At 45.9% G+C, this 15,502-nt stretch overlaps 2 protein-coding genes across 2 annotated transcripts in view; both read right to left on the reverse strand.

Moving 5' to 3' along the window:
* Syn3 (synapsin III) overlaps nucleotides 1-15,502 on the reverse strand; it is a 399,638-nt gene that overhangs the window by 62,368 nt on the left and 321,768 nt on the right. Inside the window, exon 7 of the mRNA XM_041673952.1 lies at nucleotides 6,717-6,779. Within this exon, the coding sequence (XP_041529886.1) occupies nucleotides 6,717-6,779 (63 nt within the window). The remainder of the gene's footprint in view (nucleotides 1-6,716; nucleotides 6,780-15,502) is intronic.
* On the reverse strand, nucleotides 14,435-14,872 carry LOC121462407 (60S ribosomal protein L26-like). The gene has a single exon (XM_041673972.1). The coding sequence runs from the start codon at nucleotides 14,870-14,872 to the stop codon at nucleotides 14,435-14,437; it is 438 nt and encodes a 145-aa protein (XP_041529906.1).

The following is a 15,502-nucleotide window of genomic DNA, read 5'->3' on the forward strand; positions in this document are numbered from 1 at the left end:
CAGGTCTAAGTGTCTTTGTCCATGCCCGATGCTTTAGAAAATGCTGCTTACAGTGCCCCTAGTCCTCCTAGACTAGACAGCTCTTCCTTTCATTAGTTGTTCATTACTGACCAACCTGTCAATATTCTAGCTGTGCGCTCATCCTTCACTCTGGAGATGATGGTTTATGTCTCTATCCTCCAAGCTGGTTATATTGTAAGACCTTATTCCAAAATGTAACATAACTATGGAAAAGGACACACAACACAAAGGGCAGTTCTGTGAGTAGTTACAAAACAAACATCCCTGTAGGATCAACCAAGTCAAGAATGGTGCCCATTTCTACCTCAGCTCAGACAGCACTTGTCTTCCACCCTGAAGGTAACTTCTACCCTGACTTTCTTTTTTGCAATGTTGGAGATGAACTGGGGCCTTGTGCAGGTTGGGTAAAGATTCAACTACCAATCTCCAGATCTGCCTTTTTTTGGGTTTCCTGGACGTTTTATCACCTGAAACTATCCCAGGGAACCTATAGCTCCCTGAAGGCTTTCAACTTCACGTGAGTGAAATTATCTAAATCAGCACCCCTTGGTTTCTGACTTAGTTCTGTCAGTGGTGTGTGCATGAGGTTCATGCATGCTGTATATGTAGTTTAGCTTGCTGGTATTGCCGAAACATCCTGCTTGCATGAACACACTGTGATTTTTGTCTACTGCTGACAGATGAGTTTTGGAAAATTAACATCAAAGCTACCATAAACTGCTTTGGTTTGTATATGATGCATTTAGAACTAGATACACCCAAAGAACTCCTTTGTCTTCGACTTTGTAGACAAGAGGTTCTGTGTCCTTGCCAACACTTGGTGTTATCAATTGTTTTGTTGTTAGCTACTCTGATGGTTATATATTTCATTTTCTCAACAGATGATAGAGTGAGTGTAACCCATGCATATTTGGCATTTGCTGATGGTTTTGGCAACTTGGCACTCATTTGACTCATCCTGAACTTGCAGCCAAGGGATAAGAACTTGTAGTCTCTGGAGCTGTTCAGTCATCTCTCTCCTGTTAACTTCAATTGGGTTTGGGGTCCTCAGAACAGGTCAAGAATCCTTCATTTTATGGACAGCTACTATCCACTAAGTGCTCCCTTGTCTATGCACTGAGATTCAACTTCAGAGTTTCTCCTAATCCTTACACTCAGCACGTGACATTATTTTCACTTTACAGAGAAAGGAACTATGGTGGGGAAGGCTAAATAAGGTAACTTACAGCATCTCAACTCACAAGCAGTGGAATCTAGGTTCAAATGAAGATCCTTAGCTGCTATGATGTGCTGCTTCCAAAGAGGAAAACATTGAAAACGTAACAATGTAAAGACTATAAAAATCTGCATCTGTGAATGCTCACATCCCTTATATAAAATGACACAGTAGCTGCACCTTCTGTATATCTACAATATGTAGCACCTATACACAGTTGCCACACATTTAGTAAACAATGGGATGAAAAATAGACATTTTCAGTACAGAGGCATTTTTTTTTCCTTTTGGTTTTTTTTTTTCAAGACAGGGTTTCTCTGTGTAGCCCTGGGCTGTCCTGAAACTTGCTCTGTAGACCAGGCTGCCCTAGGGTTTTTCTCTGTGTAGCCCTGGGCTGTCCTGAAACTTGCTCTGTAGACCAGGCTGGCCTGGTCTATATTCATTTCTGGTCTGTACTTAGCTGACTCCACAGTCCCAGATCCACTGACACGGAATCTCCTCTAGACTTTGAAACATGTCAGCCTCTACAATCACCACAGCACCACCTGGGCTCCAGGCTTGTAAAATTTCAACAGGGGAAACAAAATCATTTTTACCCAAATGAAACGATTTTTCCTTCCATTTGACACTGCTGATGTTCGGGGCTGTGTAGTTCTTCGAGGTGGGAAGCTATCTTGTGCCGTGTGGGGTCTTTATCAGTGCCCTGGCTTCCTCCTGGTAGGATCCAGAAGGACCTATGTTCTCCCAACTGTAACAACTAACATTGTTTCTAGACGTGGCCCAGTGTCCTTTGGGAAGTAGATCCTCAGCTGCTTATTTCCTCTGACTTATGGAAAGCCCACAGTGTACCCCACCCCATCCTAGTTCTCTTTCTGTTGATGTGATAAACACCATGCCCAACAGGAATTTTGGGAGGAAAAGGATTTTTGGCCTACATGTCTCAGTCACAGTCCATCACAGAGGGAAGTCAGGGCTGGAACCAGGAGGCAGAGACTACTAAGGAATGCTGCTTACTGGCTTTCTCCCCACTGCTTGCTCAGTTTACTTTCCATTACCACCCATGACCACCTGCCAAGGGATGGCACTGCCCACACAGATCATAATCAAGATGATGCCCCCTTGGACTTATCTATAGGCTATCTGATGGAGGCAATAATTTGGTGAAGGAGGTCCTTCTGTCTTTGTGTTTCTTTCATTGGTAAATAAAGAAACTGCTTTGGGCCTGTTGATAGGGCAGAACCTAGGTAGGCAGGGAAGACAGAACTGAATGCTGGGATAAAGAAGGGTGGAATCAGAGAGACGCTATGGACCCGTGGCTGGAGATAGATGTGCTGAGACTTTGCTGGTAGGCCACAACCTCGTGGTGATATACAAATTAATAGAAATGGGTTAAACTAATATGTAAGAGTTAGCCAATAAGAAGTTAGAGCTAATGGGCCAAGCAGTGATTTAATTAATACAGTTTCTGTGTGGTTATTTCGGGGCTAAGCTAGCCGGGTGGTGGGGACGAACAAGCAGCCCTCTCCTTAAAACATGTTAAGGCTTCTTCTTCCCAAACGACTTCAGGTGTGTCAAGCTGACAAATAAAGAACCCAAACCCACAAAACAAAAACTAGCCAGCACACCCATGATTTTACCCTGCTTGTCTAAGCACCCCCAAATTCAGTATTTCACTAGATTTTGATTTCTTTGCCCCATGGAAGAACCCATGTTCTTTGTTTTAATGCAAGGGAGTTAGCCCATCTCTATCTTATTTCTGGTTTATTGGGATTTTTGACCTCCCAGGTCCACCAGCCTTATACAGCTTTCCCATGCCATCTTGGCAGCTTGATTGTGTTCTTCTCAGTGGCACAGTCTTACTCATCACCACCATTGACCATTATTTACTTGACTTTTGACATCAAGTGTCAACTCATTCAGACGTCTTTCCCATGTGGTTTGGGAGGTGAATGGCTCGGGAGGGCTCTGATGTCATGAATGAATTAATCCACTTCTTGAATTTTTATGATCATGTTGTGCTCTACTCAGAACATTTCCATATTGTGTTAAAAAGGGTTCTTTCAGCTAGCCCCTGCCTGAGAGAATCCACTGTGGCAGGAGACTCCATGTGCTAGGTGGGATTGAGTTCTTCTTTAAGCTCTGCATTCTTTCCATCATACCCCATGTATAAATATTCTCTATTTATTTACTATTGAGATAGGCTCTCATTGGGCAGCTCAGGAAAGTCTTGCACTCATGACCCTACTACCTTAGCCTCCTGAGTACTTGAACTATAGGTGTCATCACACCTGACTTATTCCTTACTTACATATGAGATGGTTTCCACAATGTTTTGAGGGCAGGGACTGGGTCCTATTGGTTGTCTGACTCCCAGTGTAGAACAGGCAGAGGTCTGTGGTGTACCACACGAGTACATGCGCTTGAGGGTGGGTCAATGATTGCACCCATTGGGTCCTGAATGGGCTTTGCAAAACACCAGGGTCATTGATACCTCCTTACTAGGCGTCTTCAGAACATGCTTTTCCTGCTGGTCTCCAGCCACCCATCTCTCTTCTTATGAAAAGGTACAAAGACGAAAGGAGCTACGTGTTGTGTTCTTTACCCTCTCGGCATAGACATGACATCATCTGCTCAGTCAGCTTTCCCAGAGTGTTCTTTGCAACTTTTCTCATTTTACAACTACGGGGAAGAGCCCCCTTTCCTCCGTGTCAGCATTCTTGAAAACCCATGTTTACTTTGGTCTATGTCACCTTCTCAGTTTGGAGACTGACTTCCTGACCTTTGGGACATCCCTCTTATTGACGCATGACATTCAACTCTCTAGGCATTTCCTTATTTCCACTTGGTGCTTATTTTAAGCTTTAGTGATATAATTAAGTCCTTGGGAATCCTCTGACTTTACTAGAGTTGTTCAAGATGGTGATGGTGGACAGATGGCATGGGGCAACGAGAGAAACAGGCTCGGGTGACAAGAACTTGGTGGCTCTTTGGACATGGAGAAGGTGGAGATGACTCATGTTTCTGAGTTGTTTGTGCTGGAGATGGAAGATCACCCCGGGGCTGGGATGTGCTAGTCAAGCACTCTACCTCTGAGCTACCCTCACCCTTTGGTTTCGGTTTTGAGATAACGGAATGACAGGTTTCTGCTCCAGATATGGAAGTCACAGGAGAGGAGGAATAAGAATGGAGTGGGGGGGGGGAGATAATGGACATTGTTTGGGATGTTACCATGGAGACAAGGTAACAAAAGACAGGAGGTAATTGGAGATATAGGAAATATGACTCAGGAGGTATTGACGTGAGGGTGACAGCCGAAGCTGAGGGAGTGCTTATGGCGCGGCCATGGTCAGGGATGGCACAGGAGAGTTTGTCCTTTAAAGACACTGGAGACAGAATCATTGAAACTGAGGAAGAAAGCCAGGAGAAGAACCTGAATCAGAGGCCACTAGGGAAAAAGTCTGGGGATAAGAAGGGATGCTCAGAAAGCTTAAGTGATATAAAGACATCCGTTCAGGACAGAAGAATTAGCATGGATTAGCGTGAAGGCCATTGGGAACCATGGGGAGGGCACTTTCCACCCAGATGGTGGGTGAAGGAGTGGGCAAAGAAGGGATAGGCTTCTAGAGGAGGATCCACCCATCCACCGGGCCTCATTATTAACATTCAGACATTTACTCTGCCTTCTCCCAGAGACCTAGCAGGACAAGTCAGCAGCAGCAGCCAAGATGCTGTAGCTGTAGCTACCACAGTTACCAAGTAGAGCACTCTCCCTAAGTAATAAAAGGCAAGCCCTTCCTGACCCCCACTCCTCCTGCTCCCCCGTAAGAGGCCGGCCTCTGCGGGTCCCCAAATAAACTTCTGTTGCTTGCTGTGACCTTGTGGTGTCCCTCAGTTCCAACCGCCAAGGTTGCCTTCCTGCCGCCCTTAAATTATCCTGTGGATGTTCCAAGGAGTCTGGACAGAGGTACATGGTTTGGATATTAACCCCCCTCCCCAAACTCAAGTGTTAAGTGTGTGTCCCCACTGCAGCGATTTAGAAACAGAGGCTCAGGAGGGAAGATTGGGTCAGGAGGGCTCAGATCTCATCAGTGAATTCATAGCCTAAAGGGTTTGAAGGGCAGTAGCTTTGTTACTCTCATTCCTTTGGCTGCCTTGACAAGAACAGTTTTGAGACAACACACCCTCTGTGCTGTGGTAAACTGTATCAGCATAGGCCCCCAAACAGGGCCAAGTGGTCATGAATCAAAAACTCTGAAACAGGCAGAAATAGTCAGACAGACAGACAGACAGACAGACAGACAAACTTCCTAGAAGCTCATTTTCTTACACATTTTGTCACATGGACAGTAGGCTGATGCGCTCAGAAAGACTCACTTTAGAGGCTGTTCATTAGAACCATCATCTCACAGATGAAGAAGCCCGAAGGGGCTGGTTTAGAACTTGCCCCACCCTCCCCTGCCTCACCCTAAACCTTTGACCCTCTCCTTATGCCACCTGAATTTGAAGAGCACAGGTAGGAAGGGATCCGGGGGGCAGTCTGGCAGGTAGAGAAGAATATAGATATAAAGTGAAGAATTGTACAGCTGTCTGAGCTGGTCAAGGCAAGACCCCTCCCCTCCTTTGTCATTTAGTTCTTGCTGAGGCCCAAGAGGTATCTTGCTATAGCTCCCCACTGCATACAACCCTAGGATTGGATTTGGATTGGATTTTCCTCTTGTCTGGGGCCCACCCATCTCTCTCTCCTCTCACGGGAGATAGGTACACGAACCCAAGCTATCTCCCAGGGGATATGACGTTGAGAATAGAGACCTCAGTCAGGGGTCCAAAACCAAGTTTAGCTTTGAGACTTGCAACTGAGAGGCTGACTTAGAACAGCTGCCCTGGATGTCATCTGTGACTGTTTAAAGTACTTTGTTTAGTTTGGCAGAAGCCTGCTGACTCCAGGGCTCCTGCTGGGAGTCCTGTTTGCACTTCGGTGGTGCTAGCCCAGCAGGTGATAAAGGGACAAATAAGACAGGAGCTTATAGCACTAGAAGATGATAGCTACTTGACACAAAAGAGTCATGGTCAGCAAACGTTTTTCCTTCATGTCTCTTAAGTTATAACCGTGGAGAACTGTAAGTTATCAAATGAAGGTGATGTTCACAGCTCAGGCTGAGGAGAGAGGCAGTCAGTGTAAGCTCTGGGGAGTCAGCTGGGAGCAGAGGGAGGTGGATTGTAGATTACTTCTAATACTCTCTTCCGGAGACTGTGCCAGTGGGGAGGGGCAGCAGATAGTTTGGGGGAGCCCCGGGGGAACTACATCAGTGCAGGAGGAGCAGCAGGTAGTTTGGGGGTGTCCTAGGGGTCTGCATCAGTGGGGAGGGGCAGCAGACAGTCTGGGGGAGTCCTGAGGGCTGTACCAGTGGGAAAGGGGCATCAGGTAGTCTGGGGAGAGGTGGCTATATTGACTGAATGCAAAGCACTTCTCAAACCTTACCTTTCCCATGCCAGCATGGGCATGTCCCAGCTTGATCACCACGGGGAAGGGCGGGGCCGTGAGCTGAAAGACACAAGAGGAAATCACTCATTATTACTCTCAGAGCATTGCCATGGGGAGGCTCTGGGCTGTCTGTTCTGTAGGAAGGTTCACTCACAGAATGTTGTCAGGGATTCCCACAGAAAGCTCTGCAGGTGTTCAACCTGTGCTCCAGAACACCTGTGCGCACCTGGGCTCTCAGAACCAGCTTGCCTGGGAGCACCCAACAGTCTGTAGAGATAGAGGTGTTCCAGACAACTGATTTAAAATTCTGACTTGCCAGGCAGTGATGGTGCACACCTTTAATCCCAGCACCTGGGCGGCAGAGGCAGGAGGATCTCTGTGAGTTCGAGGACAGCTTGCTCTACAAGAACTAGTTCTAGGACAGGAACCAGAGCCACAGAGAAACCCTGACTCGAAAAAAAAATTAATAATAAAAATTAAAAAATAATAAAATTCTGGCTTTACCCTAGTGCAGCTGCATGCAAAACATGACATGGATCCACGCCCGTTTCCTCATTGGCAAAATGTAGACGATACCAGTGTTCACACATGGAATGGTCATGAAAATGACAGGAATTCTTTCCTAGTTTATGTTCATGGATGCTTTGCCCACATGTATGTATGTGTACCGCATGCGTGCCTGGAGCCCACAGAAGCCAGAAGAGAGCATTGGGTCCTGTAGAACTGTAGTTACAGATGTTTCTGGGTTGCCTTGTAGATGCTGGGAATCGAACCCAGGTCCTCCGGAAGAGCAGCCTATGCTCTTAACCACTGAGGCATCTCTTCCCATGTCGGGACTTCTAAAGCTTTGGATTCAGAGGATGGCAGCTTCATTTTCCTGGCACACTTCTGCCTCCCATAATACTCCAGTGCCTGGCAAGTCTCCTTACAACTCCTAGCTTTCTTCTGGGCACTGCAGGAGTTCAAGGCCACTTTGCTGCTAGCATTTATCAGTTATGTCCTATAGGCACTGTGCTACGTAGCCTCACCACAGTGGCTTCTTCGGAGCATTGCACTGTTTTCCAGGCAACTGTCCTCGCCTGCCTGGTGCCCTCTTATATTGCCGGTCTCTCAGACATTTCTAATGCCAACACAAGGCTGAATACAGAATCTGTGCTTCAATCTGTTCCGTCAGCATCATTTTCTGGAGGGGTGTGGTCCTCTCTCCCTCTGATAGAAATAAAGAGTGCCGGGAGGAGAGACCGAGAGGAAACCAATGCTCTCACATCTGCGCTTTGATTTGTTCCTTTCATGTCATTCCTATGTCGTCTGAAGAGTGTTTGCTTGGTTTGTAAGAGTCTATTCTGGTTTGCTTGAGGTCAAAGTTTATCTCTCCTTGCCACATAGCAATGATGTCAGTCTCTTCCTTTTGGATCATGCTGTCCCGCAACAGGGGCCATCACATCCCCTTCTCTAGGCTGTACAGATAGTCTGTCACCCTGTCCTGAGGTGTTCCCAGCAATGTCCCCTGGGAGCTCATCTTTTCCCTTTGGGTGTCTACGACACAATCTTGCCCAGTGGTCATCTGTGGGTCACAAAACCACTAAACGAACTTAGGTGCAAACTTGATTGTATTAAGACAAACCTAAGAGATGAATGGAGCACACTTCTGAGTGTGTTTGTGAGTGTTTCCAGAGGTGACTAGACCGTGAGACTTTGACCTAACGGATGATCTATGGTGGACTAATTGATCAAGGTCAATGGACGACCTTGGCGGACTCAAAGCAGGACAGCACTGCTGGGAGCTGGTAAAACATCAGTGTTGGGTTCTTGTTGGAGGACAACACCCTTGTTCTTGGGAACTACGTCCTGCCCCGGCCCCTTACTATCCCAGTGCCACTCTGTTCCCTCTCCACGATACTGGGAGCCATTGCAACACCCCCTCCCCACGATGGACTGACCCATAGGAAATGGTGAACCACAATAAATCCTTCCTCCATTATGTGTCTGTTTCAAGTATTTTGTACTAAGAATGAGAGAGGAAAAAAAAAAGCAAGGTATACATCATCTCATCATCTCCCACAATGCCTCTTGAGGCAATCTGAGGAGGCACTCAGTATTTTTACTATCCTGGGTTTTTTGTTTTTCCATATAAAGTTGATTATTGTCCTCTCAAGATCTGTAAAGAATTTTGATGGGACCTTGATGGGGATTGCATTGAATCTATAAATTGCCTTTGGTAGAATTGCCATTTTTACTATGTTGATCCTCCCAATCCAAGAGCAAGGGAGATCCTTCCATTTTCTGGTGTCCTCTTCAATTTCTTTCTTCAATGCCTTAAAGTTCTTGTCAAATAGATCTTTCACTTCCTTGGTTAGGGTTACCCCAAGATATTTTATGCTGTTTGTGGCTATCATGAAAGGTGATGCTTCTCTGATTTCCCTCTCTGCTTTCATTCAGTATTATTAATATTGTTGTTGTTGTTATTATTTAAGCATTTTACAGATAAGAAAATTTTGCCAGCCGAGAGCTGAGGACTTCAAGTGGGTTCAGTAATTCCCAAGCTCAGTTTGGATAATTTTCCCCCTATTTCAGCCTAAATATTACCATGCTCCTGTACTCAAGGTGATCCAGTTTGTCTTTTTAAATAAAGAAGTAACATTTGATTTTGATACCAAAAGCAATATTCAGTCAGTGGAAAAGTTTGGAAATAAATTGCAATAACTTATTAAGTATAAAAAAGGGCAATAACAGTTGTCCCAGACTTCTTGTCTGCTGGTCTGAGAAAAAAAAAGCCCAATAGTTGCTTTTTATTTGTTCTGTTTTTATGAAATTGAGAGCACAGTGCATATCCAATTTTATTTCCCACTCTTTGTACCCGATAATAAGCGGTGAGAACATTTCTGGTGGTTATTATTTGTTGGTTTAACAGTTATAAAGTAATTCCCATCTGAAAGAGACTTCAAGAGCAGCTTTGGGCCATCACGTTGATGAAACAAAACACTGCCCAAGCAATTGAAAACCATGATATGATTCTTTCCTTGATGTAAGCCATTCCCTCCCACCCTAGAGGGAACCAGTGCACGGATTCTGTGTTTATTCTTCCCCTGCATCTATTCATAACCTTAACATCATATAATTTCTAACAAACATTGTGCCTCTTTAAACTTCAGCTTTTCTGCTTTTTTTTTTTTGAGACAGGGTTTCTCTGTGGCTTTGGAGCCTGTCCTGGAACTAGCTCTGTAGACCAGGCTGGTCTCGAACACACAGAGATCCGCCTGCCTCTGCCTCCTGAGTGCTGGGATTAAAGGCGTGTGCCACCATCGCCTGGCCCAGCTTTTGTGCTTTAAAAACATATTCTTTTACAATTTCATCCACACATGTACCACATACACATGTGTGTGTGTGCACTTGCACTAACTCTGGGAGAAAGAGGGAGAGGTACAGGAAAACTGGGTGATGGAAAAGGAGATTAGAGGCTCTGGCTCCACAATGCCAGCTGATCTGGGCTGGGACAAGATGAAATCATAACCCAAGGGAATCATGACCACACCAGGAGGAACACTGTCTGGGAGCTCCAAGTTGGGTAATTCCAGTGTCAAGACTTTGTGATGGTTAGCCCTGGTAGTGAACTTGAATGGACTGAGAGACACCAAAGGAGTCAGTAAAGCACAGCTCTCTCTGATGTGTCTGTGAGGGCATTGTCAGTCAGTTAGATTGCAAGGGCTATGACCTAAGCAATGGTTAATCTATTGATGGATTCAGACTTTGAAAGATATAACCTAAAGGCAGCGCTATATTCTTATTGGCTAACTCTTACATATTAATTTAACCCATTTCTATTAATCTGTGTATTGCCATGTGGCTGTGGCTTACCAGGTAAAGTTCCATCTGGCTCCAGCAGGGCTACATGGCTTCTCTCTGACTCCGCCCTCTTCCTCCCAGCATTCAGTTTAGTTTTCCCCACCTAGCTTTGTTCCCCTATAGCTCTGTTATAGGCCCAAAGCAGTTTCTTTATTAACCAGTGGTATTTACAGCATACAGAGGGGAATCCCACATCATGCTTCCATTTCCCAGTGCTGGGACTACAGGCACCTGCTGCTACACTCAGGATTTTCTGTGGAGGATAGGGATCTGAGCTCAGTTTCTCAAGCTTATGCAGCAAGAACTTCACCATCTTCTCAGCCCATCTTTCTGCCTTTGTCATATATTTTTCTGGCATCTGTTATTCATGCCTTTTCTAGCTCAGATGGCCAATCTCACCTGCCTAGGTGCTTTTGCGTCTTGCTCACACATCTGTCTTTGTACATACTTGTTGCATATAAATAGTTGGCATTGTATTTATTTTTTCAAACATATCTCTTTCTCACTTGCTTTTCCAATGCTGGAGATGGAGCCCAACGGCCTGCTTTGCCACTGAACTACACCTCTGCCTACTCTTACAACTCTGCATATTATATCATGCACATGCCTTCCATCGTTACAGGCACAGTCCTAACACAGTCATTGCAATAGCTGCACCACATTCCATGTGCATCTGTGTTGTCTGAGGTTTCTGTCCTGTCTGGTTCCCGCAATCGTTAAGTCCCAAAGAAATCACAAAGAGGTCTACATTAGATATAAACTGATTGATCCATTAGCTCAGGCTTCTTATTAACTCTTATAACTTATATTAGCCCATTGTTCTTGTCTATGTTAGCCACGTGGCTTGGTACCTTATTTGGCGGGGCAGTCACATGTTGCTTCTTCTGTGGCTGGGTCAGGACTGCAGACCAAGCTTTCCTCTTCCCAGAATTCTCCTGTTCTCATTGACCTGCCTCTCCTTCCTGTCTGGTTGTCCCATCTATACGTCCTGCCTGGCTACTGGTTAATCAGCATTTATTTAAAATATAAGTGACTGAATACAGACCATTGTCCCACACCACATCTGTCCTGCAATACTTGAGCCACTTTCCTGGGGATGAACTAAGATGTGTATGGTTCTCTCTCTCCATCTCCTTCTCCTCTTCCTTCACTGCTACTTCAAACCAAATCCCACTAAACACTTTTGCTCACACGTCCTTTGAACTATATTTCATCTCCAAGGGGCTAGACTTGGAGCTTTTCAAGGAGAGATATGCAGAATTTAGAGACATTGTGATAGATTTCTGTAGCAAGTCATTTGATCTCCAGAAATGAAAGTTCTGAATCATGTAAAGAGTCTGCCCATGAAAATGACATCTCCCTGACTAAGATGGTTTTCCAGCCAGGAGTAGAACCAGGGACCACTTGTGTAATGTGCCTTAGCTTCTCTCCTTCCTCACCACTATAGATGGAGAACAAGCCACTCAGCCCTGGCCCATGGCTGCTCATTTCTTCTGCCATGTTCCTTCCCCTCCATACTGTGTCTATGGATCCCAAGGGCTGTTCCTATTTCCACCCATTTGCCACAAGTCAGCCCCTCCCCAAGCACAGACAGGTCACAGAGGACAGAAAACATCTTGTTGGCTAGGCTATTTTTTCTCTTCCCTTCACAACAATAGCTTTATTTAGTTTCCTTGGGGATGGCTTCTCAGGGACCCTTTTCCCGGTCCCATGGCCCCAGACACTCCAGAGTTCAGCACTGCCCCATGGCAAGAGGCCTGACATCCTGTTAGAAAGGGGACAGATCCATCTTTGAAAAGAGATTCTCCACCCTGATAAGGCCTTACTCAATAGTACCCAAATAAGCTAAAATAAGTGGGGCGGCCCTGTGTTCTTGCAGGGTGTTCCCTTGGGAAGATCGGAGTCCAACAGGCTTAGCCAAGGCCAGCATTCTATCGACGACATCCTCACGCTGAAGCTGGAACTCTACAGTGGGTGCTTGGGGATGGTCTATGCAGCTTCCTACCCAAGGCATTCCCTCTATACTCTGGGTAATGGAGATTTATGCATGTGAAGGTTTGCATCCTTGCTGAACATTGCTATGGCTTGAGTATGTCTCCAAGGGTTCATGGAGGAAGCCTGGTCTCTAGCTTTGTGTTGAGGCATCAGGACCTTTAAGAGGGGGTACCAAGTTGGTCTTTGGAGGGGGGTTTTAACTAGTTATGTGGGGCCTGGCTAGCTCTGCAAGGCGGGGTTGTGGAAGAGCTCAAACCAGGGCCTTCCCTGCTGCTTTAGCTCCCTCCCTCATCATATGATCACACACTGTTCTGGTTAGAGTCATGCAGGAAAGGGGAGCCACAACTGAGGAGTCTATGTCTGTTATCGATTGTGGTTGAGACCTGAAGACCGTCCTAAGGTACAGATCTGGCCCAAGAAGCCCAGCAGACACCTCAGACTTAACCTCATAGCCAGTGTTCTGACATCCAATCACAAACAGCAATCACAAACATCTCCAGTCACTTGTCCTGCCATGCACCTGGATGCCTAAGATAGGCATGGCACCTCCCCTGCCTTCCTTAATTCTAACACTAACCAGGTCCAGGGTTGGCACTCAGGAAGGCCTAGGAGGTGTTTGCTGAGTGCCTGTGGTCTCTCTGCTCTGATAATTCCACCTCTGTCTCACCCTACCTCCCACTGCTTTTAGTGTCTTGGAAAAATACTGGGAGAAAATTTGGAATAATTAAACTGATCATGCCTACCGACAAGCAAGCATTCCTTTCTCTTACATTTCCTGTTGCCCTGAGAAATGCAACGGCCAGAAGCAAACCCACAGGCTGGCAGCATCTGCCTGTGGACAAGCTCTCCTTGTTTTCTCACCTGTGTGAGCTTAGGGTTCACAGTAGGCTCAGGCTGCCAGGATATTACCCTTACCACCTCAGGGACTCTCTAGGTGCTGCTCACATGGAGAGGACATCCTCAGTGGAAGAGTTTGTCTGAGGGAGGAGCCAAATGATCCTGAAGGGGCAGGATACAGGAGACCACCTTCATGCTCCTGAAGATAGGCCGCCTCAGGATCCCCAAACTTCTGGGCTGCCCACGGCTCTTTCCTCTCCTTTCACCTTCTTCCTGTCCTATCCTTTTATTTATGTTTAAAATTTTTTTTTTTCTTTAGCCATGGTCTAACTATACCACATATGCACCCTATCTTCCCACAGGAGTCTCTTTGGGAAGGTTTTTTAGCTTCCTTGGTTGGTTTGAATAAAAATGGCCCCTCTAGGCTCTCTGGGAGTGGCACTATTAGGAGTGGTGGTCTTGTTGTATGTAGGAGGTGTGGCTTTGTTGGAGGAAGTGTGTCACTGGAGGTGGGCTTTGAGGTTTCCAATGCTCAAGCCAGGTCAGTGTGCCATTCTTTCTGCTGCCTGTGGATCAGATGAGGGACTCTCAGCTGCCTCTCCAGCACCATGTCTGCCTACACACCACAGTAATTCCCCTTCACATGATAATGGATTAACCCTCTGAATGTAAGCCAGCCCCAGGTACGTTTTTTTTTTTTTTTTAATAAGGGTCTCCATGGTCATGGATGTTTCATCACAGCAATAGTAACCCTAACTAAGACACCCCCTCACCTCCCAGGTGCTTTGTCTGTAAAAGGAATGAAGTGCACACCATTGTTGTGGGATCCGAGTCTGCATGTGAACCACACGTTTGGATTTGGACCCCACGTAGTTCTCTGTGGGCAACAGAAATGGCATTCCCTGAAAATCAACCCCCAATACCCTAACCTTACCATCCATTCCAGCTAATGGACATTGTTTTAAAGATTTATTTATTTATTTATTTATTTATTTATTTTTTACTCAAGCAGTCTTTAATGCAAACTGTATGAGACGCCCCTACTCCTGAATCTTCTCAATTGTTTCTTCCTTATATTTGCCCTTCTCCTTTCTTACTTGTCGAGACTTGGCTTTCCTTTCCAGGATCTTCTTTCGGTCTTTGTCCAGCTTTAGCCTGGTGATCACCACCTTGCTGGGGTGGATGCCCACGTGGACAGTTGTGCCATTAGCCTTTTCCCGCTGCACCCATTCAATGTAGATGACGTATTTCTTCCTGTACACTTGGACCACTTTGCCAATCTGCTGGCCTTTGTAGTGTCCCCGGACAACCTGAACTTCATCATCCTTTCGAATGGGCATAGAGCGAACATTGTACTTCTGTCTCGGCTCTTTGGAAATGGGGGAAGACATGATCTTCCTCCGAATGTGAGAAGGTGCATTGAAATGCCGTTTGCGGTTCTTGCTCCGGTCAGAGGTCACAAAGGGATTGAACTTCATTTTGGCGGCTGCAATCCAGCGATGGCCGAAGAGGAAAGAGCTAAAGTTTTATTTATTTTTCTTTTAGAGAAGGTCTCTGGGTCCCACTGAGGCCAGGTTGGCCTTGGACACCTCCTGCATCCATTTTCCCAGTCATGTAACATGCCTGGCTCAATATTTGGCCACGTTGAGGCTCAATTCAGGGATTTCATATATGCTAGGCAAGAATCTGCTGATGAGTTACAGTCCTGATGTAGGAAATCCTTCAGCAAGTAGCCTTCAAGTTACCCGCCCACTTGGGCGTGACCTCTTATACTATACATGCCGAGGTTACCTTTTAGTGTCTTTCATAGGGAAGAGACAACCGAGACCCAGGCAGAGGCTAGGGCCTGTGCTGAACGGTGAGACAGGTCTCCGGCTAATGAACGTTTTAAGAGGATGTCTGATTCGAGAAGCCATATCTGTTCTGCGTCTCCTGGTGGCCAGCTGTGTTTTGCTGCAGCCTTATAGTAGACACATCCCACTTAATTCCCATGAGCCTCATCACAGTGTTGCTACTTCTGACTCATGAACCAGAACCCTAAGACCTAATTAAACAATTGTTCAGCTGATGCTGAAGCCAAATCCATGCTTGAGGACTGAACTGTTTCT

Source organism: Microtus oregoni, unplaced genomic scaffold (genome assembly GCF_018167655.1).
Source record: "Microtus oregoni isolate MIOR12 unplaced genomic scaffold, Mior012 000001F_ref0000356, whole genome shotgun sequence".
Classification (NCBI taxonomy): Eukaryota; Metazoa; Chordata; class Mammalia; order Rodentia; family Cricetidae; genus Microtus; species Microtus oregoni.

Bases quoted from the DNA above. Each gene is read 5' to 3' on its own strand.
- LOC121462407 (XM_041673972.1), bottom strand. From the start codon at position 14,872: ATGAAGTTCAATCCCTTTGTGACCTCTGACCGGAGCAAGAACCGCAAA.